General features: G+C 44.0%; 3 protein-coding genes across 3 annotated transcripts in view; 2 read left to right on the top strand and 1 right to left on the bottom strand.

Moving 5' to 3' along the window:
- LOC118379942 (caldesmon, smooth muscle-like) overlaps positions 1-5,169 on the top strand; it is a 42,520-nt gene extending 37,351 nt beyond the window's left edge. The window contains exons 7-8 of the mRNA XM_052513985.1: positions 4,940-5,073; positions 5,141-5,169. Coding sequence (XP_052369945.1) covers positions 4,940-4,965 — 26 coding nt within the window. The 3' untranslated portion in view covers positions 4,966-5,073; positions 5,141-5,169. The remainder of the gene's footprint in view (positions 1-4,939; positions 5,074-5,140) is intronic.
- On the bottom strand, positions 4,623-20,656 carry LOC127927508 (UPF0746 protein DDB_G0281095-like). The gene is made up of 3 exons (XM_052513983.1): positions 20,400-20,656; positions 17,297-19,096; positions 4,623-4,702 (listed from the first exon to the last, which is right to left on the bottom strand). The coding sequence occupies exons 1-2, from the start codon at positions 20,654-20,656 to the stop codon at positions 18,412-18,414; spliced, it is 942 nt and encodes a 313-aa protein (XP_052369943.1). The 3' UTR covers positions 4,623-4,702; positions 17,297-18,411.
- A 1,588-nt stretch (positions 20,657-22,244) lies between these two features.
- LOC118383740 (troponin T, fast skeletal muscle-like) overlaps positions 22,245-22,641 on the top strand; it is a 39,582-nt gene continuing 39,185 nt past the window's right edge. Inside the window, exon 1 of the mRNA XM_052513984.1 lies at positions 22,245-22,366. Coding sequence (XP_052369944.1) covers positions 22,299-22,366 — 68 coding nt within the window. The 5' untranslated portion in view covers positions 22,245-22,298. The remainder of the gene's footprint in view (positions 22,367-22,641) is intronic.

Here is a 22,641-nt window from a genome sequence, read left to right as displayed (position 1 = left end):
GTTTATGGGAGGTGGCCTGGGAGGTTTGTACAATTATTATAGGCCTGTTAGTATGTGGGACAGGTTTTGTAAAGGGTTTAGTTTCTAAAGCAGGGGTTGAGGGAGGTATGGCCTCTATTATGGGAGGTGTGGGAGGTTGTACAATTATTATAGGCCTGTTAGTATGTGGGACAGGTTTTGGAGAGGAACTATTGTTGTAAACAGGCTTTGTAAAATGCTTAGCTTGTAATGTAGGGCTTATTGGGGATCTAATTCCTGTGGATGGCTGTGCACTTATGATAGTTGAGTTAATACGTGTAGGCTCTAGGGATGGTTTCAGCCAAGCTCCATTTGCTACAATAGGGTTTGTAAATTGTTTACCTTCGTTCGTAGAGCTGGCTGAGAATCTCGTTTCAGTAGTGGACTTGGTGGAAGGATTTTCATCAATGGTAGATTTTGTAGATTGTCTGCATTCAATTGCTTTGTGGGAGTTGGTTTCTACAAAATGCTTCCTGGTATGGTTTGCATGGTACTGCATGGTACTGGGCAGAATATTTTCTGGAGTAGACTTGCCAGGTTGTACAGATTCTATTAAAGGCTTGTTGGGGAGTTGGGCTTCTATGCTAGGCGTGCTAGAGAGTTGGGCTACTATGCTAGGTGGGCTGGGAAGTTGGGCTACTATGCTAGTTGGGAAGTGGGCTACTATGCTGGGTGAAGTTGGGCTACTATGCTAGGTGGGCTGGGAAGTTGTGCTATTTTGTTAGGTGGGCTAGGAAGTTTAGTTGGGCAGTGATAGGTGTGCATGAATGTTGGTTTTCTATAGTAGGTTTGGTGAGGACTTGGGTTCCTGTTTCAATAGTAGGTGTATGAGAGAGTTGAGTTCTTAGGGTTGGCACACTAGGCTTGCTAGGTAGTTTGGTGTCTATGGTAGGCTTGTCTGGTAGTATAGTTGCTGTGGTAGGTTGGCTGGTGAGTTGGCTTCCTATATCAGGGTTATTAGGGACTTGGGCTCCTATGACAGGTTTTCTGGGTAGTTTAGTGTCTGTGCTAATATTATCCTCGACAGAAAGATGCATGACTGTGGGATCTGCCTCTGACTTTCCACTGTGTCGGGGAATATTTGCTACAGTTGAATTTTGTGAAACTTCAGCTTTTGGAATGCTGAAAGGAAACAGTGACTTTGACACAACATTCCTACCTATCGGGAATGAAGGAGTTTCATTTAGCTGAAATGGAGCTGGTCTGGTTGTGTGTACCACACCTGCTTTATGTGCCAGTCTTGGAACCTCAGAATGAGAGGCCATTGGTGTGGGGACTTCACTGGTGGCTGGTGGAAGAGTTAACTGTCCGAGGGCCAATAGAAGTTCAGGTTTTGTTATGTCCACAATGGGTGTTATATCAGGTTGTATTGCATAAGCAGGTGCTTCAGATTTGTTAACATCGGATGTATTGGGTTTAAATATGGCAGCCTTATCTGTGGGTGTCTGAGAACAGCCAGTTGCAGCTAAAGGTGTTGAAAGTGAAGGTGTTGGAACAGTAGGATGCTGCCCTTGCAAGGTAGGTTTCTGTTGTTCTCTGTTGGGTGTGTTTGATCCTATGGGGGATGTTTCAGGATTAGAGATTAAAGGAGGACGAGGCCCATTTGGTAATCCATTAGTCTGTGCTGTGGATGGTGATGGTGTTGATTCATTAGCTTTAGGTCCAGAAGGACCGTAGTATGTCCGGATCCCACCATAGGCAACATACTCAGCCGGAGTCAGTCCGTAATATGTTGACCGTGTTTTAGGTTTTTTGGATGTAGGGGTCTTTTGATGCTCTATCAATGGTGCCAAAACTTTACGTAAGCCAATTATAGGAGAGTCTGGGTATCTAGGGGTCAATGGGGATTGAGGTGATGAAATCATTGGCGTTAGCACAGTGTTTGGAGGTGGTTGTGCTGAGATCATTGGCACAGTGGGTCCGTTTGGTGGAGCTGAAATGGTTGGCGCTTTGTATCCATTTGAAGCTGTCGTTGGTGTCCTTTTGGGGGACAATGGGGCCTGTTGCTTTTGATACTCAGGTGGGATTCCATATTCAGTTGTTTCATCCATTTTATTTTTCTGCATATGAGGTTCTGTAAACTTTACTTTTGTCTTGGAAACTGCACTGTCACGTGCAGCGATCTTTGATGCTAGAATCTCATTGGGAGTTCTATCAGCCATAGATCTTTCAGTGGTGGTTGTACTTCCACTAGTCTGGTTCCTATTTCTATCCCCACTGGTTGGACCTTGTGAATGTTCCACTGAGCCGTCACAGGCAGATCCAGCTGATTTTGGTTGTTCAGTGGCTGTTGAGCGAGTTTGGGCTGCACTTGTAACAGGCATTGATGGGGGTGATTTGACTGTACTGTTAACAGGCATTGATGGGGGTGATTTGACTCTGCTGGTAACAGGAATTGCTAGGGGAGTTTGGGCTGGACTGGTAACAGTCATCGCCAGGGGAGATTTAACTCTACACATAACAGGCATGGGTGACTTGTGTCTCTGTGTGTTTATGACTGAGGCATGTACATCTTGATAGGAGCTGAAGGCAGGAGATATATTAGTCATACATCCGAGCATAGTCGTTGTATCCTGTATCTCCTTGTATCTGTGTGTCTCTTTGTTTACAGCCAAAGCATGTGCATCTTGATAGGAGCTGAATGCAGAAGATATCGTAGCCATGGACCCTTCCATGTTGGTTGTTATTCCATTAGTCTGAGTTGTACTTCTATCAACACTGGTCAGACCTTGTAAATGTTTGTCAGAGTTACATCCTATTGGTTCTAATTCTTCTGCTGCAGCTGAGGGAATATTGCTTGTAGTGGTAACAGACATTGAAGGAGGAGATTTGACTCTACTGTTAACAGGTATTGCTGAGGGTGTTTGGGCTGTATTGGTTATATGTATTGCTGAGGGAGATTTAACTCTACTGTTAACAGTTATTGCTGAGGGAGATTTGACTCTACTGTTAAGAGGTATTGCTGAGGGAGATTTAACTCTACTGTTAACAGTTATTGCTGAGGGAGATTTGACTCTACTGTTAACAGGTATTGCTGAGGGTGTTTGGGCTCTACTGGTTATATGTATTGGTGAGGGAGATTTAACTCTACTGTTAACAGGTATTGCTGAGGGTGTTTGGGCTGTACTGGTTATAGCCATTGGCGACTTGAATCTCTGTGTGACGTGTACATCCTGACAGGAGCTGAACATAGAAGATAAATTAGCCGTAGATCCTCCCATGGTAGTTGTAATTCCATTATTTTGGAATATGTCTGTATCTGAACGAGATCCAATTGGTTTCAGTTGTTCGGTTGCTGCTGAGAGAGCTCTGGTAACAGTCATTGGTGACTTGTATTTCTCTGTCTCTGTGTTTACGACCGAGGCGTGCACATCCCGAGAGGAGAAGAAGACTGGACTTGCAGCGAACAGGAGTGGATTGGCTTTCGATATCTCAAAAACAGGTGTCAGTCTTCCCATTGTGGGATGGTGTGAGGGTGTTTTCGATCTTCCAGAAGGGGTCTTTGCCACGGAAACTTTATATGGGATAGCCGGCTCACTTTGGTGACAAGTCAGTGGTGATTTCTCCCTGTGTATAGTGGATAACGATGCTCCTTGATACAATATATTCACTCCTGTTATGTCTGGAAGTGCAGGCTTGGAGATTTCGTAAAACGTTGCCTTGGACGTGTAAATCATTGTTTGTGGGATGACGTCAGAAGGTTTGACTTTACGGGAATCAGCTTGATTTATTTGCGTGCTGACCGTCTTAGAAGCCACTTTGTTCATAATGTGATCTTCAGAACCAAGGTTATTAGTGAGCAAAGCTGGTGTGGTCTTTGGAGCCTCATCCTTTGGCTTACTGGGTGTCGTCACCTGATGGGTTGAGGTCAGAGGTTGTGTCTGAAGGGTTGGCGCTGACATCAGTACTGGAGCAGGAAGTGGGACTGGACCTTGGACCTGAGCGGGTAATGGTGCCAGACCCGGACCACTAGGTACTGGTGGGGAAAGAGTCATAACATGAGTTGATATCTTAGGGGAACATGGAGTTGGGGGAGTTGACTGTGGTACACTGGGGACTGAGTCTGGAGCTACTGTTGCCGTGGCCACCGACCCAGACGAATTCAGTGCTACAGATGAATACAAGTCATACAGATGAACTGCTGGGCCTTGTGAGAACTCAGGTACGGGTGGGGGTGGGGGTGGGGGTGGCGGAGGCGAGGGTGGCATCATGCTTTCTGTGTCGTCATCGTCAAACATAAACGACGAGCACTCAAAGAGGGGCGCCACCTGGTTCTCTGATGTCTGCATGGGAGCGGTGTAGTCCAGGGGGGGAAAGACCCCTGTCTGGCCGTAAGGATTGTTACCATATGGACCACTGGGGGGGAACGAGAACGGAGAGCGGGGGTGTGGATCATACAGAGGCCTAATGGGGAAACTGAAGTCCGGTGACCGGGAGGAGTCGAGTGTGTGTCGCTGTGCTCGAGGTCCGAAGCTTCGTGTACGGGGACAGACAGGAGCGGAAGGGGATGGGAGTCTGGGAGGGTCGGGCTTTCTTCTTGGCACTCTTCTTGATGAGTTTCTGCAGCCGGGCATTGGCCTTGTCTGGTTTGGGCAGCAGGGGAGGGGAGGCTGGGAGGGGTCGGGAAGATCCGGCTGGAGTCCATTGCTGTACCTGACTGCCATCAGCGATTCATTTTAACCCCCTGAAAAGACAAAACAAAGACAAAACATCAATGACAAAATGATATATTTATTTGACATAAATCTACCAAAACATTAACCCACGTCTTTAATTTTTTTTGTGAGCTTCTATTAAGACAAAATTCATTACATACTGAAAACATTTGACACAAACAGAAGATGCCACGTACTAGTGTGTTACTGTAATGAATATAAATGAATCATTGACATCCCTCTTCTCTTCCCGGTTTGTTTTTCAGCTGGACAATGCCTTGAGGAATTGTGAAGAACAGACGTTGGACTGTGATTATTTCGACGATCACTTCACATCATATTTATCATCCATTTCATTTAGCCGACATATTCCTCTTAAAAACTATGTTTAGATCAACATGTTTAAGCATATGTAGTATGTTATGTCTGGTCTGAAGCAAGCATATGTAGTATGTTATGTGTACCAGGTCTGAAGCATATGTAGTATGTTATGTGTACCAGTATGATTTTCTCTGATTTTCTCTGTAGCAACACACTGCCAACCTGGTATAAAATTATTCACAAACGGTCAAAAATATACAATTATGCAAAAATATTCATGTTTGTACTCGTTTATTTTGGACAATCCTATCCATGATGTATTTTAGTGAATAATGTGTTTTAATTTACTATTTGTTAACTTTAATTAAAAAAATTAAATAAAGTAAATGAATGAAGTAAATGTGCCATTGTGTGATATAACTTATTAACAGTATTTAAACAGTCAAGTCCTATTTCTGTGGTTCTATCAATCTCTATGTTGTTTCCACTAGTGGGTGAGGTCATGGTATACTGATCCTGTGGTCTGCGCATGTTGTTTCAGTAATGTGGGCCAGCCCTCACAGCTGTCCTGCTCTTTATTTAACCACTGCTAATGGCTCTATGAAAACTGCTTTAGATAGATTTGGCATCCCATGACAACCGGCTCGTTAAAATACGTTCTTAAAGGGCTTCGGGTTTCCTGGGGGTACTGGGTAACTTTATAAAACCTCAATAGTTGAAATAGACAATAAGAAGTCCCTTTAAAAGGATTATAATATGTGAGGCAAGTATAAACATGTCTCCATATGAAGTTTATATATTTAGGTAAAACCTTGTCAGGTGCTCTATGGGAATATTGTTACCTAATGCGACTTGTTTGTTGGTTTTTTACTGGTTAAAAGTAAATCATATTACATAACAGAAATCATAACACAATCCAATCTTCATTTTAAAATCAAGGTTTTGGTGGTTCAATCGGTTTTGGAACAACAATTGATTGTGATTGTACCCTTCACACTGGGTCAAACAAGGCAATCTGGATCAACCACACTAATCTGGATCAACCACACTAATCTGGATCAACCACACTAATCTGGATCAACCACACTAATCTGGATCAACCACACTAATCTGGATCAACCATTATGATCTGGATCAACCACACTAATCTGGATCAACCACACTAATCTGGATCAACCACACTAATCTGGATCAACCACACTAATCTGGATCAACCACACTAATCTGGATCATGCACACTAATCTGGATCAACCACACTAATCTGGATCAACCACACTAATCTGGATCAACCACACTAATCTGGATCAACCACACTAATCTGGATCAACCACACTAATCTGGATCAACCACACTAATCTGGATCAACCACGCTAATCTGGATCAACCACACTAATCTGGATCAACCACACTAATCTGGATCAACCACACTAATCTGGATCAACCACGCTAATCTGGATCAAACACACTAATCTGGATCAACCACACTAATCTGGATCATGCACACTAATCTGGATCATGCACACTAATCTGGATCAACCACACTAATCTGGATCATGCACACTAATCTGGATCAACCACACTAATCTGGATCAACCACACTAATCTGGATCAACCACACTAATCTGGATCATGCACACTAATCTGGATCAACCACACTAATCTGGATCATGCACACTAATCTGGATCAACCACACTAATCTGGATCAACCACACTAATCTGGATCAACCACACTAATCTGGATCAACCACGCTAATCTGCATCAACCACACTAATCTGGATCAACCACGCTAATCTGGATCAACCACGCTAATCTGGATCACCACTCTAATCTGGATCAACCACGCTAATCTGGATTAACCACGCTAATCTGGGTCAACCATGCTAATCTGGGTCAACCACGCTAATCTGGATCAACCACTCTAATCCGGAGCACCACTCTAATCGGATCAACCACACTAATCTGGATCAACCACTCTAATCCGGATCACCACTCTAATCCGGATCAAACACGCTAATCTGGATCAACCACGCTAATTTGGATCAACCATGCTAATCTGGATCAGGCACGGGTACAGATAGAGTCCTAGTGGTGCTGTAGAACCAGCCCTTTTGCCCTACTATGAAAAAACAGCCTGGCCTCAGAGTGAGACGAAATACACTTGACCTATTTCTGAGCACCTCCAAGACGTATGATACCTACTAATGGTGTAGTTACATGAGCCAGAAACACATGTTGGGAGGTTGGTCGGGGAGGATGGGTTGATGTTCTCCGCAACAGTCTAGCAATCCAACTGCATGTTTTGAGTTACGTCAGCTACAACTGTAGCATTTTAGCTAATCCCAACCCTTATTCTAAATTTAACCCAACTCATCTTATCCTTTGTCGGTTTTAGTTCTCCTAACCTATGTCATTAATTACCGCCGAGGTAAATTCTCCCCATAATTCTCCTTATCCATAATTATCAGTAGCAACAAGCAACTGGTTACAGATAACGACGTGCAATACCACAGTATACGTCCTCTAAGATGTTATATATGGCAACCAATTCCTATGATATTGTTGATTACTGCTGTTTTTTAAACTCTTTTCTCTCTTGTAACTATCTGATTCATCTAGACTACATTAGAGGTGATCAGATTATATATCTAACTAGCTGATTCATCTAGACTACATTAGAGGTGATCAGATTATATATCTAACTAGCTGATTCATCTAGCCTACATTAGAGGTGATCAGATTATATATCTAACTATCTGAATCATCTAGACTACATTAGAGGTGATCAGATTATATATCTAACTAGCTGATTCATCTAGTCTACATTAGAGGTGATCAGATTATATATCTAACTAGCTGATTCATCTAGACTACATTAGAGGTGATCAGATTATATATCTAACTAGCTGATTCATCTAGACTACATTAGAGATGATCAGATTATATATCTAACTAGCTGATTCATCTAGACTACATTAGAGATGATCAGATTATATATCTAACTAGCTGATTCATCTAGACTACATTAGAGATGATCAGATTATATATCTAACTATCTGATTCATCTAGCCTTACATTAGATCTAGATGATCAGATTATATATCATAACTAGCTGATTCATCTAGGCTACATTAGAGATGATGGTATAACAGATTATATATCTAACTAGCTGATTCATCTAGCCTACATTAGAGATGATCAGATTATATATCTAACTAGCTGATTCATCTAGCATCTAGCCTACATTAGAGATGATCAGATGATATATCTAACTAGCTGATTCATCTAGCCTACATTAGAGATGATCAGGTACATCTATTAGAGATGATCAGGTAACATATCTAACTAGCTGATTCATCTAGGCTACATTAGAGATGATCAGATTATATATCTAACTAGCTGATTCATCTAGGCTACATTAGAGATGATCAGATTATATATCTAACTAGCTGATTCATCTAGATTCATCTAGCTACATTAGAGATGATCAGGTGACATAACTAACTATCTGATTCATCTAGCCTACATTAGAGATGATCAGGTGACATAATCTAACTATCTGATTCATCTAGGCTATTAGAGATGATCAGGTGACATAACTAACTATCTGATTCATCTAGCCTACATTAGAGATGATCAGGTGATATATCTAACTATCTGATTCATCTAGACTACATTAGAGATGATCAGGTGATTATATATCTAACTATCTGATTCATCTAGGCTACATTAGAGATGATCAGGTGACATAACTAACTATCTGATTCATCTAGGATGATCTGACATTAGAGAGATGATCAGGTGATTCATCTAACTATCTGATTCATCTAGCCTACATTAGAGATGATCAGATTATATATCTAACTATCTGATTCATCTAGGCTACATTAGAGATGATCAGGTGACATAACTAACTATCTGATTCATCTAGCTATCTGATTCTACATTAGAGATGATCAGGTGACATAACTATCTGATTCATCTAGCCTACATTAGAGATGATCAGGTATAACTAACTATCTGATTCATCTAGCTACATTAGAGATGATCAGGTGACATAACTAACTATCTGATTCATCTAGGCTACATTAGAGATGATCAGGTGACATAACTAACTAGCTGATTCATCTAGGCTACATTAGAGATGATCAGGTGACATAACTAACTATCTGATTCATCTGATTCATCTAGCTGATTCATCTAGCCTATTCAGAGATTCATCTAGGCTACATTAGAGATGATCAGGTGACATAACTATCTGATTCATCTAGCCTACATTAGAGATGATCAGGTGACATAACTAACTATCTGATTCATCTAGCCTACATTAGAGATGATCAGGTAACATAACTAACTATCTGATTCATCTAGTCTACATTAGAGATGATCAGGTGACATAACTAACTATCTGATTCATCTAGACTACATTAGAGATGATCAGGTGACATAACTAACTATCTGATTCATCTAGCCTACATTAGAGATGATCAGGTAACATAACTAACTATCTGATTCATCTAGTCTACATTAGAGATGATCAGGTGACATAACTAACTATCTGATTCATCTAGGCTACATTAGAGATGATCAGGTGACATAACTAACTATCTGATTCATCTAGCCTACATTAGAGATGATCAGGTGACATAACTAACTATCTGATTCATCTAGACTACATTAGAGATGATCAGGTGACATAACTAACTATCTGATTCATCTAGCCTACATTAGAGATGATCAGGTGACATAACTAACTATCTGATTCATCTAGCCTACATTAGAGATGATCAGGTGACATAACTAACTATCTGATTCATCTAGCCTACATTAGAGATGATCAGGTGACATAACTAACTCTGATTCATCTAGCCTACATTAGAGATGATCAGGTGACATAACTAACTATCTGATTCATCTAGGCTACATTAGAGATGATCAGGTGACATAACTATTTGATTCATCTAGCTCCAATAGAGATGATCAGGTGACATAACTATCTGATTCATCTAGCCTACATTAGAGATGATCAGGTGACATAACTAACTATCTGATTCATCTAGGCTACATTAGAGATGATCAGGTGACATAACTATCTGATTCATCTAGGCTCCATTAGAGATGATCAGGTGACATAACTATCTGATTCATCTAGCCTACATTAGAGATGATCAGGTGACATAACTAACTATCTGATTCATCTAGGCTACATTAGAGATGATCAGGTGACATAACTAACTAGCTGATTCATCTAGCCTACATTAGAGATGATCAGGTGACATAACTCTATCTGATTCATCTAGGCTACATTAGAGATGATCAGGTAATATAACTATCTGAACTAGCTGATTCATCTAGGAGACATAACCTATCTGAGATTCATCTAGGTGACATAGATGATCTAACATAACTACTATCTGATTCATCTAGGCTACATTAGAGATGATCAGGTGACATAACTAACTATCTGATTCAACTAGGCTACATTAGAGATGATCAGGTGACATAACTAACTATCTGATTCATCTAGGCTACATTAGAGATGATCAGGTGACATAACTAACTATCTGATTCATCTAGGCTCCATTAGAGATGATCAGGTGACATAACTAACTCTGATTCATCTAGGCTCCATTAGAGATGATCAGGTGACATAACTAACTATCTGATTCATCTAGGCTCCATTAGAGATGATCAGGTGACATATAACTATCTGATTCATCTAGCCTACATTAGAGATGATCAGATTATATATCTAACTAGCTGATTCATCTAGTCTACATTAGAGATGATCAGGTAACATATCTAACTATCTGATTCATCTAGGCTACATTAGAGATGATCAGGTAACATATCTAACTATCTGATTCATCTAGGCTACATTAGAGATGATCAGGTAACATATCTAACTATCTGATTCATCTAGGCTCCATTAGAGATGATCAGGTAACATAACTAACTAGCTGATTCATCTAGGCTAGTCAGGTACATTAGAGATGATCAGGTAACATAACTAACTAGCTGATTCATCTAGTCTACATTAGAGGTGATCAGGTAACATATCTAACTATCTGATTCATCTAGGCTACATTAGAGATGATCAGGTAACATATCTAACTATCTGATTCATCTAGGCTCCATTAGAGATGATCAGGTAACATAACTAACTATCTGATTCATCTAGACTACATTAGAGATGATCAGGTGACATAACTAACTATCTGATTCATCTAGCCTACATTAGAGATGATCAGGTGACATAACTAACTAGCTGATTCATCTAGACTACATTAGAGATGATCAGGTGATATATCTAACTATCTGATTCATCTAGGCTACATTAGAGATGATCAGGTGACAAACTTACCCAACCCAGGAGAGGTTGTAGCAAAGAGGTAGTTTTTATGACTCCCTTTCATTTGTTGTTCTAGCTTGCTTAGTCATTTTTTTTGTGGTTGAATTCACTTAGATCATTAGCCCTGTCAACGGTCTGTGCAACCTGTGTCCTGCAGTGGAGGATCCTTAGGGGAGGACCATCCTACTCAGTTCTCTACTTCCTTAACAGGTTAGGGAGGACCATCCTACTCAGTTCTCTATTCCTTAACAGGTTAGGGGAGGACCATCCTACTCAGTTCTCTACTTCCTTAACAGGTTAGGGGAGGACCATCCTACTCAGTTCTATACTTCCTTAACAGGTTAGGGAGGACCATCCTACTCAGTGCATTTCAGATTATAATATGTTGAAGTATCTCTTAGATGAAACTGTACTATACAGTGTCTATCAGAAAGTATTCATACCCCTTGACTTATTTCACACTTTGTTTCTGTTAAAGCCTGAATTCAAAATGGATTACATTTATTTTTCTCTCACCCATCTACACACAATATCCCATAATGACAAATTGAAAACATGGTTGTTTAAAAAAAATATATATATATTGAAAATGAAATAAATAAATATCTCATTTGCATAAGTATTTTATTTGTTATGACACGCAAAATTGATCTCAGGTTAAATTAAATTGGACATGATTTAGAGAGGAACACACCTGTCTATACAAGGTCCCACTGTTGTCAGATCAGAAACTATAGCATGAAGTCCAATAAACTGCCAGTAGATCTCTGAGAGAGAACTGTGATGAGGTGTATATCTAGTATTCAACTATAGCATGAAGTCCATTAAACTGCCAGTAGATCTCTGAGAGAGAACTGTGATGAGGTATATATCTGGGGAAGGGTATTCAACTGCCAGTAGATCTCTGAGAGAGAACTGTGATGAGGTATATATCTGGGGAAGGGTATTCAACTGCATGACGTCCAATAAACTGCCAGTAGATCTCTGAGAGAGAACTGTGATGAGGTATATATCTGGGGAAGGGTATTAAACTGCCAGTAGATCTCTGAGAGAGAACTGTGATGAGGTGTATATCTGGGGAAGGGTATTAAACTGCCAGTAGATCTCTGAGAGAGAACTGTGATGAGGTATATATCTGGTCCTTCTGCTCAGTTGGTAGAGCATGGCGCTACGCCATTAGGTAGTGGGTTCGATTCCGGACCACTGCCATACGTAGAATATATGCACACATGATTGTATCTAGGCTAGATCTCTAGAGATGGCATATTATTTTATTATTATTTAGCTGTGATGAGGTATATATCTGGGGAAGGGTATTAAACTGCCAGTAGATCTCTGAGAGAGAACTGTGATGAGGTATATATCTGGGGAAGGGTATTCAAACTGCCAGTAGATCTCTGAGAGAGAACTAGATCTGGGGAAGGGTATTCTGCCAGTAGATCTCTGAGAGAGAACTGTGATGAGGTGTATATCTGGGGAATATCTGGGGAAGGGTATTCAACTGCCAGTAGATCTCTGAGAGAGAACTGTGATGAGGTATATATCTGGGGAAGGGTATTAAACTGCCAGTAGATCTCTGAGAGAGAACTGTGATGAGGTATATCTGGGGAAGGGTATTAAACTGCCAGTAGATCTCTGAGAGAGAACTGATGAAGTATATCTGGGGAAGGGTATTAAACTGCCAGTAGATCTCTGAGAGAGAACTGTGATGAGGTATATATCTGGGGAAGGGTATTCAACTATTTCTACAGTGATGACAGTTTCAAGAGCACAGTGGTCTCCATCATTGGGAAACGGAAACCATATGGAACTACCCAGACTATGTTGTGTTTGTGTCTGAATTTAAATGGATTCAGTTGAGATCGTGTGTCACTGATCTACCACGATATGCCATCATGTGAAAGTGGAATATTGTTTGGAGAACATTTGTGAAATTATTAAAATGAAAAGCTGAAATGTCTTTAGTCAATAATATTCCACCCCTTCTATGGAAAAGCCTAAATAAGTTTGTTCATAAATGTGGTTCATAAAATGCCTAATATATTGCATTGTCACATGCTGTGTTCAGTAACAGTGGTTAACATTGTTTTTTAATGACTAATATCAATTGAGTAGTGAATTTGATCACAGACTCAACCTCAAAGACCAGGGAAGAATGCCTCATAAAGAAGGGCACCAACACTTTCAGCTTGATGAATGATCAATTAGGTTTTCCGATGGTGCATCAATACACCCAGTCACTACAAAGATACAGGCATCTTTCCTAACTCAGTTGCTGGAGAGGAAGGAAACTGCTCAGGCATTTCACCATGAAACCAATGGTGATTTTAAAACAGTTAGAGTTTAATGGTTGTGATATGAGAAAACTGAGGATGGATCAACAACATTGTAGTTACTCCACAAGCCTAGGGTTGCCTAGTGGTTAGAGCGTTGGACTAGTAACCGAAAGGTTGCAAGTTCATATCCCCGAGCTGACAAGGTACAAATCTGTCGTTCTGCTCCTGAACAGGTAGTTAACCCACTGTTCCTAGGCCGTCATTGAAAATAAGAATTTGTTCTTAACTGACTTGCCTAGTTAAATAAAGGTAAAATAAAATAAAAATGAAAACCTAAATGAGTGAAAAAAGGAAGATTGTACAGAATACAAATATTCCAAAACTTGCATCCTGTTTACAACAAGGCACTTAAGTAATACTGCAAACAACTCCTGAATACAAAGCATTATGTTTGGGGAAAATCCAACACACCACATCACTGAGTACCACTCTTCATATTCTCAAGCATGGTGGTGGTTGCATCAGGTTATGGGTATGCTTGTTATGAGCAAGGACTTTGTTAAGGACTAAGGAGTGTCTTAGGATAAAAAGAAACAGAATAGAGCTAAGCACAGCTAAAATCCCAGAGGAAAACCTGGTTTAGTCTGCTTTCCAACAGACACTGAGGAATGAATTCATCTTTCAGCAGGACAATAACCTAAAATACAAGGCCAAATCTACACTTGAAATTGCTTACCAAGATGACATTGAAGGTCCTGAGTGGCCAAGTTACAGTTTTGACTCAAATCGGCTTGAAATCTATGGTAAGACTTGAAAATGGCAATGATTAACCATCAACTTGACAGAGCTTGAAGAACTTTAAAAAACACTACGGGCAAATATTGTTCATGGGGCAGAAAAAGTCCACGCTCATAAAATAAATAGTTTGCATGTGTCTATTCTGAAATAAAGTCCTCCATTTGCAACAGCCATGTTCTGTATGATACAGTAGCACGTGGTGCTTGTTACAGGGAAAGGAAGGGTTTTGTTTCCTAAACACCCGGGGCTCTAATATAGGTCTGGCTGCCTCTTGGGACACTGGGAAAAGGTCCAGGACCTAATTTTAGTCTGAGGTAAGAGAGGGGGAAGGTATCGTGAGACACCAGACACCTGCTCTCTGCAGTTATCTGTCCTACAGGCAGTGAATCAATCCCCCTGTGCTCTGTGAACCAATGGGTACGTTTCAGGTCGTCTTTTATTCAGTCACACTGTTCAGATGATAAGATGTGTTAAATGTCCTAGGAACCAAATGAATATGATTTGTCAGTCTTCTGAGACTACAATAAAGCTGACCTGGAACGCGGCCATTACTAGGCCACAGCTTCTGTAGGCCACAGCCAGGCCACCGCATGGGAAGACCTCAATTGCATACTCAATTGTCTACTCCTCACGTCCTCTCTCCTCGTCTAGTTCTCAAAATCCATTGGATTTGAAAGTCAGAGGTTCCTCCTCCAACCTTCTCCAATGGGTTTTGAGAAAGAGGTGAGGAGAGAGGACGTGAGGAGGTGAGGAGAGAGGACGTGAGGAGGTGAGGAGAGAGGACGTGAGGAGTATACAACTGTGATTCTCCCCATGACAACATGATCTACCAAACGGGACCACAGACCCTACCGGGGTGGAATACCTTCTAATCTGTGGAGATGATTTTCCAGACTTTATATTAGGTTTAAAATAACAAAACAAAAAAATATGGTTCAACAAAGGTTCTCTGGAAAATGTTTAACTGGAAAATGTTTAACTGGACATTTGTTGTTAATGTTCTCAGAATATCAATTGGACCGTTTCTACCAAATGTAACCCATTTAACTACTACACCCCCTACACCCCCTACAGCTCCTACACCTCCGACAGCCCCTACACCCCCTACAGCTCCTACACCCCCTACAGCCCCTACAGCTCCTACACCTCCGACAGCCCCTACACCCCCTACAGCTCCTACACCCCCTACAGCCCTACAGCTCCTACACCTCACCCCCTACAGCCCCTACAGCCCCTACAGCCCCTACAGCTCCTACAGCCCCTACAGCCCCTACAGCTCCTACAGCTCCTACAGCCCCTACAGCCCCTACAGCTCCCACAGCTCCTACAGCTCCTACACCCCCTACAGCCCCTACAGCCCCTACAGCTCCTACAGCTCCTACAGCTCCTACATCCCCCTACAGCCCCTACAGCTCCTACAGCTCCTACAGCCCCTACAGCTCCTACAGCTCCTACAGCCCCTACAGCCCCTACAGCCCCTACAGCTCCTACAGACCCTACAGCTCCTACAGCCCCTACACCCCCTACACCCCCTACAGCTCCTACAGCCCCTACACCCCCTACACCCCCTACAGCTCCTACAGATCCTACACCTCCTACAGCTCCTACACCTACTACAGCCCCTACAGCTCCTACAGCTCCTACAGCCCCTACAGCCCCTACAGCTCCTACACCTCCTACAGCTCCTACAGCCCCTACAGCTCCTACAGCCCCTACAGCTCCTACAGCCCCTACAGCTCCTACACCTCCTACAGCTCCTACAGCTCCTACAGCCCCTACATCCCCTACAGCTCCTACAGCCCCTACAGCTCCTACAACTCCTACAGCTCCTACAGCCCCTACAGCTCCTACAGCCCCTACACCACCTACACCTCCTACACCTCCTACAGCTCCTACAGCTCCTACAGACCCTACACCTCCTACACCTCCTACACCTCCTACAGCCCCTACAGCTCCTACAGCTCCTACAGCCCCTACACCTCCTACAGCTCCTACAGCTCCTACAGCTCATACAGCTCCTACAGCCCCTACAGCCCCTACAGCTCCTACAGCCCCTACAGCTCCTACAGCTCCTACAGCTCCTACACCCCCTACACCCCCTACAGCTCCTACAGCCCCAGACCTTAAACCCAATGCTTGATACATGAGAAGAGGTCACCCTTTTTAAAGCCTGGGGGTTAGACTGGGAGGCCTCCAACTCACAGGCTCCAGAGAGGAAAGTGTAAGATTAACTTCACACTGTCCTCTGACCTCAAGTTAAGCTCCTTTACTTTAGAACAGTGAGAATGAATCAACCACAAGTAAAAACAGACATAAACGATGCCAAATGACGATCGGAAAACAAAGTTGTATTTACGTCGGCATGTCTATGTCCACAATCACACGTTTTTTTTTTTTTGTCGACACAATTTAAGTTTAGTCAAATTTGTCGCCAGTTTATTAATGTAGCAGTTGACTATTGGCTTGTTACACTGTCAAACAAAGAATAATTCACTTTTACAGGCAAATACTGTCACTGTACACAGAAAACATCTCCAAATATCACAACGTTCATTAGAATCTGTCTTTATTTCTACACAAGTACATTTTCAAGTCCAGTGATATGACAGAGATTGTGTTGCTAGGCAGATATCATTCATCTGTTCATTACTGATGTAAAACGAGCAACATGTTTAAGTGTAGGTCTACAAATACAACCTTTTTTTGGTGAACTGATCATATTCATGGCTTTTTGAGAGGTTCAAATGCATTTCCGGGGAGCAAATCCCCAACAGATGTAGTTGGCCTACTCCCTGTCCATGCAAATCAACACATAACAGGACAGTAACATGATCTAGCCAATCACACGGACAGACACTGAATTACATTGTGTTTACCTTAGGGATTCCTAGTTAGGGGCAAACTCTCTGGCTGGTCTTAGCTGCTATAATCCCAGACTGGAGTGTAACCTCACAGAGGCAGGGTCATCTTGGACTGAGTGAGCTGAACCCTGTCTACCATAGCAGGGCAACGATTTCCCGTCGACAACCACTCCAAAAATAAAACCCTGATGCACCCAGTACCTGTTCCACTGTGACAGCAGAACTGCAGCCAGCGCAGCACCGTGGCAGGACCATGACAGCTACAGAGCTATCTGTACCGTGGCAGGACCATGACAGCTACAGAGCTACCTGTACCGTGGCAGGACCATGACAGCTACAGAGCTACCTGTACCGAGGCAGGACCATGACAGCTACAGAGATACCTGTACCGTGGCAGGACCATGACAGCTACAGAGCTACCTGTACCGTGGCAGGACCATGACAGCTACAGAGCTACCTGTACCGTGGCAGGACCATGACAGCTACAGAGCTATCTGTACCGAGGCAGGACCATGACAGCTACAGAGCTATCTGTACCGAGGCAGGACCATGACAGCTACAGAGCTACCTGTACCGTGGCAGGACCATGACAGCTACAGAGCTACCTGTACCGTGGCAGGACCATGACAGCTACAGAGCTACCTGTACCGAGGCAGGACCATGACAGCTACAGAGCTACCTGTACCGTGGCAGGACCATGACAGCTACAGAGATACCTGTACCGAGGCAGGACCATGACAGCTACAGAGCTATCTGTACCGAGGCAGGACCATGACAGCTACAGAGCTACCTGTACCGAGGCAGGACCATGACAGCTGCAGAGCTACCTGTACCGTGGCAGGACCATGACAGCTGCAGAGCTACCTGTAGGGAGGCAGGGTGTTTCCACAACCACAGGGCTGTCTGTACGGAGGCAGGCAGGGTGTTTCCACAACCACAGAGCTGTCTGTACCCAGGGAGGGAAGGGGGTTTCCACAACCACAGGGCTGTCTGTACCCAGGGAGGGAAGGGGGTTTCCACAACCACAGAGCTGTCTGTACCCAGGGAGGCAGGGGGTTTCCACAACCACAGAGCTGTCTGTACCCAGGGAGGCAGGGGGTTTCCACAACCACCTGAGATATATTACCAGGTCACGCCCTGCAGAAAGAACCTGCTGATCTACTCTGAGTATGACCTGATCTGGACTGTTCCTGCTTCTGCTCCTGTTCCTGCTCCTGCTCCTGTTCCTGTTCCTGTTCCTGTTCCTGTTCCTGTTCCTGTTCCTGCTCCTGCTCCTGTTCCTGCTCCTGCTCCTGCTCCTGTTCCTGCTCCTGTTCCTGTTCCTGTTCCTGTTCCTGTTCCTGCTCCTGCTCCTCTTCCTGCTCCTGTTCCTGCTCCTGTTCCTGCTCCTGTTTCTGTTCCTGCTCCTGTTCCTGCTCCTGTTCTTGCTCCTGCTCCTGTTTTTGTTCCTGCTCCTGCTCCTGCTCCTGTTTTTGCTCCTGTTCCTGCTCCTGCTCCTGCTCCTGTTCCTGTTCCTGCTCCTGCTCCTGCTCCTGTTTTTGCTCCTGTTCCTGCTCCTGCTCCTGTTCCTGCTCCTGCTCCTGCTCCTGTTTTTGCTCCTGTTCCTGCTCCTGTTCCTGTTCCTGTTCCTGCTCCTGCTCCTGCTCCTGCTCCTGCTCCTGCTCCTGCTCCTGCTCCTGCTCCTGTTCCTGTTCCTGCTCCTGCTCCTGCTCCTGCTCCTGCTCAGCTGCTCCTGCTCCTGCTCCTGCTCCTGCTCCTGCTCCTGCTCCTGCTCCTGCTCCTGCTCCTGCTCCTGCTCCTGCTCCTGCTCCTGCTCCTGCTCAGCTGCTCCTGTTCCTGTTCCTGCTCCTGTTCCTGCTCCTGCTCCTGCTCCTGCTCCTGCTCCTGCTCCTGCTCCTGCTCAGCTGCTCCTGCTCCTGTTCCTGTTCCTGTTCCTGTTCCTGCTCCTGTTCCCTGCTCCTGTTCCTGTTCCTGTTCCTGTTCCTGCTCCTGCTCCTGCTCCTGCTCAGCTGCTCCTGCTCCTGCTCCTGCTCAGCTGCTCCTGTTCCTGTTCCTTCTCCTGCTCCTGCTCTGCTGCTCCTGTTCCTGTTCCTTCTCCTGCTCCTGCTCTGCTGCTCCTGTTCCTGCTCCTGTTCCTGTTCCTGTTCCTGCTCCTGTTTTTGCTCCTTTTCCTGCTCCTGCTCCTGTTCTTGCTCCTGTTCTTGCTCCTGTTCTGCTCCTGCTCCTGCTCCTGCTCCTGCTCCTGCTCCTGTTCCTGTTCCTGCTCCTGCTCCTGCTCCTGCTCCTGCTCCTGCTCCTGTTCCTGCTCCTGTTCCTGCTCCTGTTCTTGCTCCTGTTCTTGCTCCTGTTCCTGTTGCTGCTCCTGTTCCTTCTCCTGTTCTTGCTCCTGTTCCTGTTGCTGCTCCTGTTCCTTCTCCTGCTCCTGTTCTTGCTCCTGTTCCTGTTCCTGTTCCTTCTCCTGCTCCTGTTCCTGTCCCTGTCCCTGTTCCTGTTCCTTCTCCTGCTCCTGCTCTGCTGTTCCTGTTCCTTCTCCTGCTCCTGTTCCTGTTCCTGCTCCTGTTCCTGTTCCTGTTCCTGTTCCTGTTCCTGTTCCTGCTCCTGTTCTTGCTCCTGTTCCTGTTGCTGCTCCTGTTCCTTCTCCTGCTCCTGTTCTTGCTCCTGTTCCTGCTCCTGTTCCTGTCCCTGTTCCTGTTCCTGTTCCTGTTCCTGCTCCTGTTCCTGTTCCTTCTCCTGCTCCTGTTCCTGTTCTTGCTCCTGTTCCTGTTCTTGTTCCTGCTCCTGTTTTGCTGCTCCTACACAACAACCCCTAGAGGCAGACATATGATAGGCCGGCATGTCGGTGGGTGTGGTGTTGTGTAGAGAGGAAGGAGGGAGTTACATATGATAGGCCGGCATGTCGGTGGGTGTGGTGTTGTGTAGAGAGGAAGGAGGGAGTTACATATGATAGGCCGGCATGTCGGTGGGTGTGGTGTTGTGTAGAGAGGAAGGAGGGAGTTTCATATGACAGGCCGGCATGTCGGTGGGTGTGGTGTTGTGTAGAGAGGAAGGAGGGAGTTACATATGATAGGCCGGCATGTCGGTGGGTGTGGTGTTGTGTAGAGAGGAAGGAGGGAGTTACATATGACAGGCCGGCATGTCGGTGGGTGTGGTGTTGTGTAGAGAGGAAGGAGGGAGTTTCATATGATAGGCCGGCATGTCAGTGGGTGTGGTGTTGAGCAGAGAGGCGGGGGGGAGTTTCATATGATAGGCCGGCATGTCGGTGGATGTGGTGTTGAGTAGAGAGGAAGGAGGGAGTTTCATATGATAGGCCGGCATGTCGGTGGGTGTGGTGTTGAGTAGAGAGGAGGGGGGGAGTTTCATATGATAGGCCGGCATGTCGGTGGGTGTCCTCTTCTCTCTGAGGCCGTGATCAACTTAGTGAAAGGGTGCAGCAGCATAGTTGAGTACTATGCAGGTGCCCTGTCATGTAAACAGGTAAACAAATACAAATGAATATGAAAACACAGCACATGAATATGTAAATTATGTATCATGAATATGTATACATATGCAAAATCGGGTTACCAACATACGTGTACAAATGAATAAGAAAATATATACACCATTTTTTTAATCGTGCATGTAGACACAGTATAAATATACAAACTATGTCAGAGGATAAGTTACACAGAAATTAATGAATAAATTATACAGCCTGGGAACAGTGGGTTAACTGCCTGTTCAGGGGCAGAACGACATATTTGTACCTTGTCAGCTCGGGGGTTTGAACTCGCAACCTTCCGGTTACTAGTCCAACACTCTAACCACTAGGCTACGCTGCCGCCCCCATGAAGTACACAGAACACTACAGGTACAGTATATCTAATACCTGATATTATAACGTCTGGAAGACATGAAGTACACAGAACACTACAGGTACAGTATATCTAATACCTGATATTATAACGTCTGGAAGACATGAAGTACACAGAACACTACAGGTACAGTATATCTAATACCTGATATTATAACGTCTGGAAGACATGAAGTACACAGAACACTACAGGTACAGTATATCTAATACCTGATATTATAACGTCTGGAAGACATGAAGTACACAGAACACTACAGGTACAGTATATCTAATACCTGATATTATAACGTCTGGAAGACATGAAGTACACAGAACACTACAGGTACAGTATATCTAATACCTGATATTATAACGTCTGGAGGACATGAAGTACACAGAACACTACAGGTACAGTATATCCAATAACTGGATCAAAATACTAGAAGATGTAACATAATAACTGTCTGGTTTGTCGTCTGTAAAGTACACCGTCCTCTCCTCTGCCATCCCATGACTGGACTCAGTAATGACTGACTGACTGACTGACAGACTGACTGACAGACTGACTGACTGACTGACTGACTGACAGACTGACTGACTGACTGACTGACTGACTGACTGACTGACTGACAGACTGACTGACAGACTGACTGACTGACTGGCAGACTGACTGACTGACTGACTGACTGACTGACTGACTGACTGACAGACTGACTGACAGACTGACTGACTGACTGACTGACTGACTGACTGACTGACAGACTGACAGACTGACTGACTGACTGACTGACTGACAGACTGACTGTGTATTCCTGTATTCCTGCTGGTAGAACACACAGGGGGACATTGTCCGCGTTCCAAGCCACTGATGTATAACCCTCCAGACTCCAGCAGGTTCTGCCCACTGGGATCCCCATTACTCACACTATCAGTTCTGCTGCTGCTCACGACAAATATAGATATAAATATAGCATCTCAGCTGCTTCTTTCCACAACCAGAACCCCACTCCTTCTCTTATCCCTCCTTATCCCCCCCCCCCCAACTCCCCACCTTCATCCATCTCCTTATTGAGGGTGTTAAGATGCCGCAGGCCCCCCCTCGACTCCCCTACCTCACACTGTCAGACCCCAGCCAATGAGCAGCTTGACAAGATCAAATATCACTATAACACAAGGACTTATTTGATGAGAAGAGTTACAGCCAGTCTCCCCATCCATCGCCAAGGAGTCTCACTTCTTTCAACTTTTCTGAGGTAAGAAAGAAAGATAGATAGAAAGACAAAGGGTTGAAGAAACACAACATTTAACCGTTTAAGAGTGATTGATTCCTGTGTTTATTATAGAGGGTTTGTTAATATTCCTGGGCAGGTACGTGCCACTGATACAGAGAGACAGACAGAGATGGATAAAGAGACAGTGATTTACGAGTCCAGGAAGAAGAAGCAGTCTCTACTACTGTCACAGTAGATTTACCATAGGAGAATCTATATCCTACTAACGTATAGAACTGGAGTCTAGGAAGAGGAAG

The sequence above is a fragment of the Oncorhynchus keta genome, unplaced genomic scaffold (genome assembly GCF_023373465.1).
Source record: "Oncorhynchus keta strain PuntledgeMale-10-30-2019 unplaced genomic scaffold, Oket_V2 Un_scaffold_14703_pilon_pilon, whole genome shotgun sequence".
NCBI lineage: Eukaryota > Metazoa > Chordata > Actinopteri > Salmoniformes > Salmonidae > Oncorhynchus > Oncorhynchus keta.
The sequence above is the reverse complement of the archived record's forward strand: the minus strand, read 5'-3'. Positions and strand labels throughout refer to the sequence as shown.

What these genes read in the sequence shown, in the direction of transcription:
- LOC127927508 (XM_052513983.1), bottom strand. Translation starts at nt 20,656, where the DNA reads ATGCCGGCCTATCATATGAAACTCCCCCCCTCCTCTCTACTCAACACC. An exon ending in GACATGCCGGCCTGTCATAT is followed by an intron (nt 19,097 to 20,399) that starts GTAACTCCCTCC and finishes CAGCTGAGCAGG; the next exon opens with AGCAGGAGCAGGAGCAGGAG.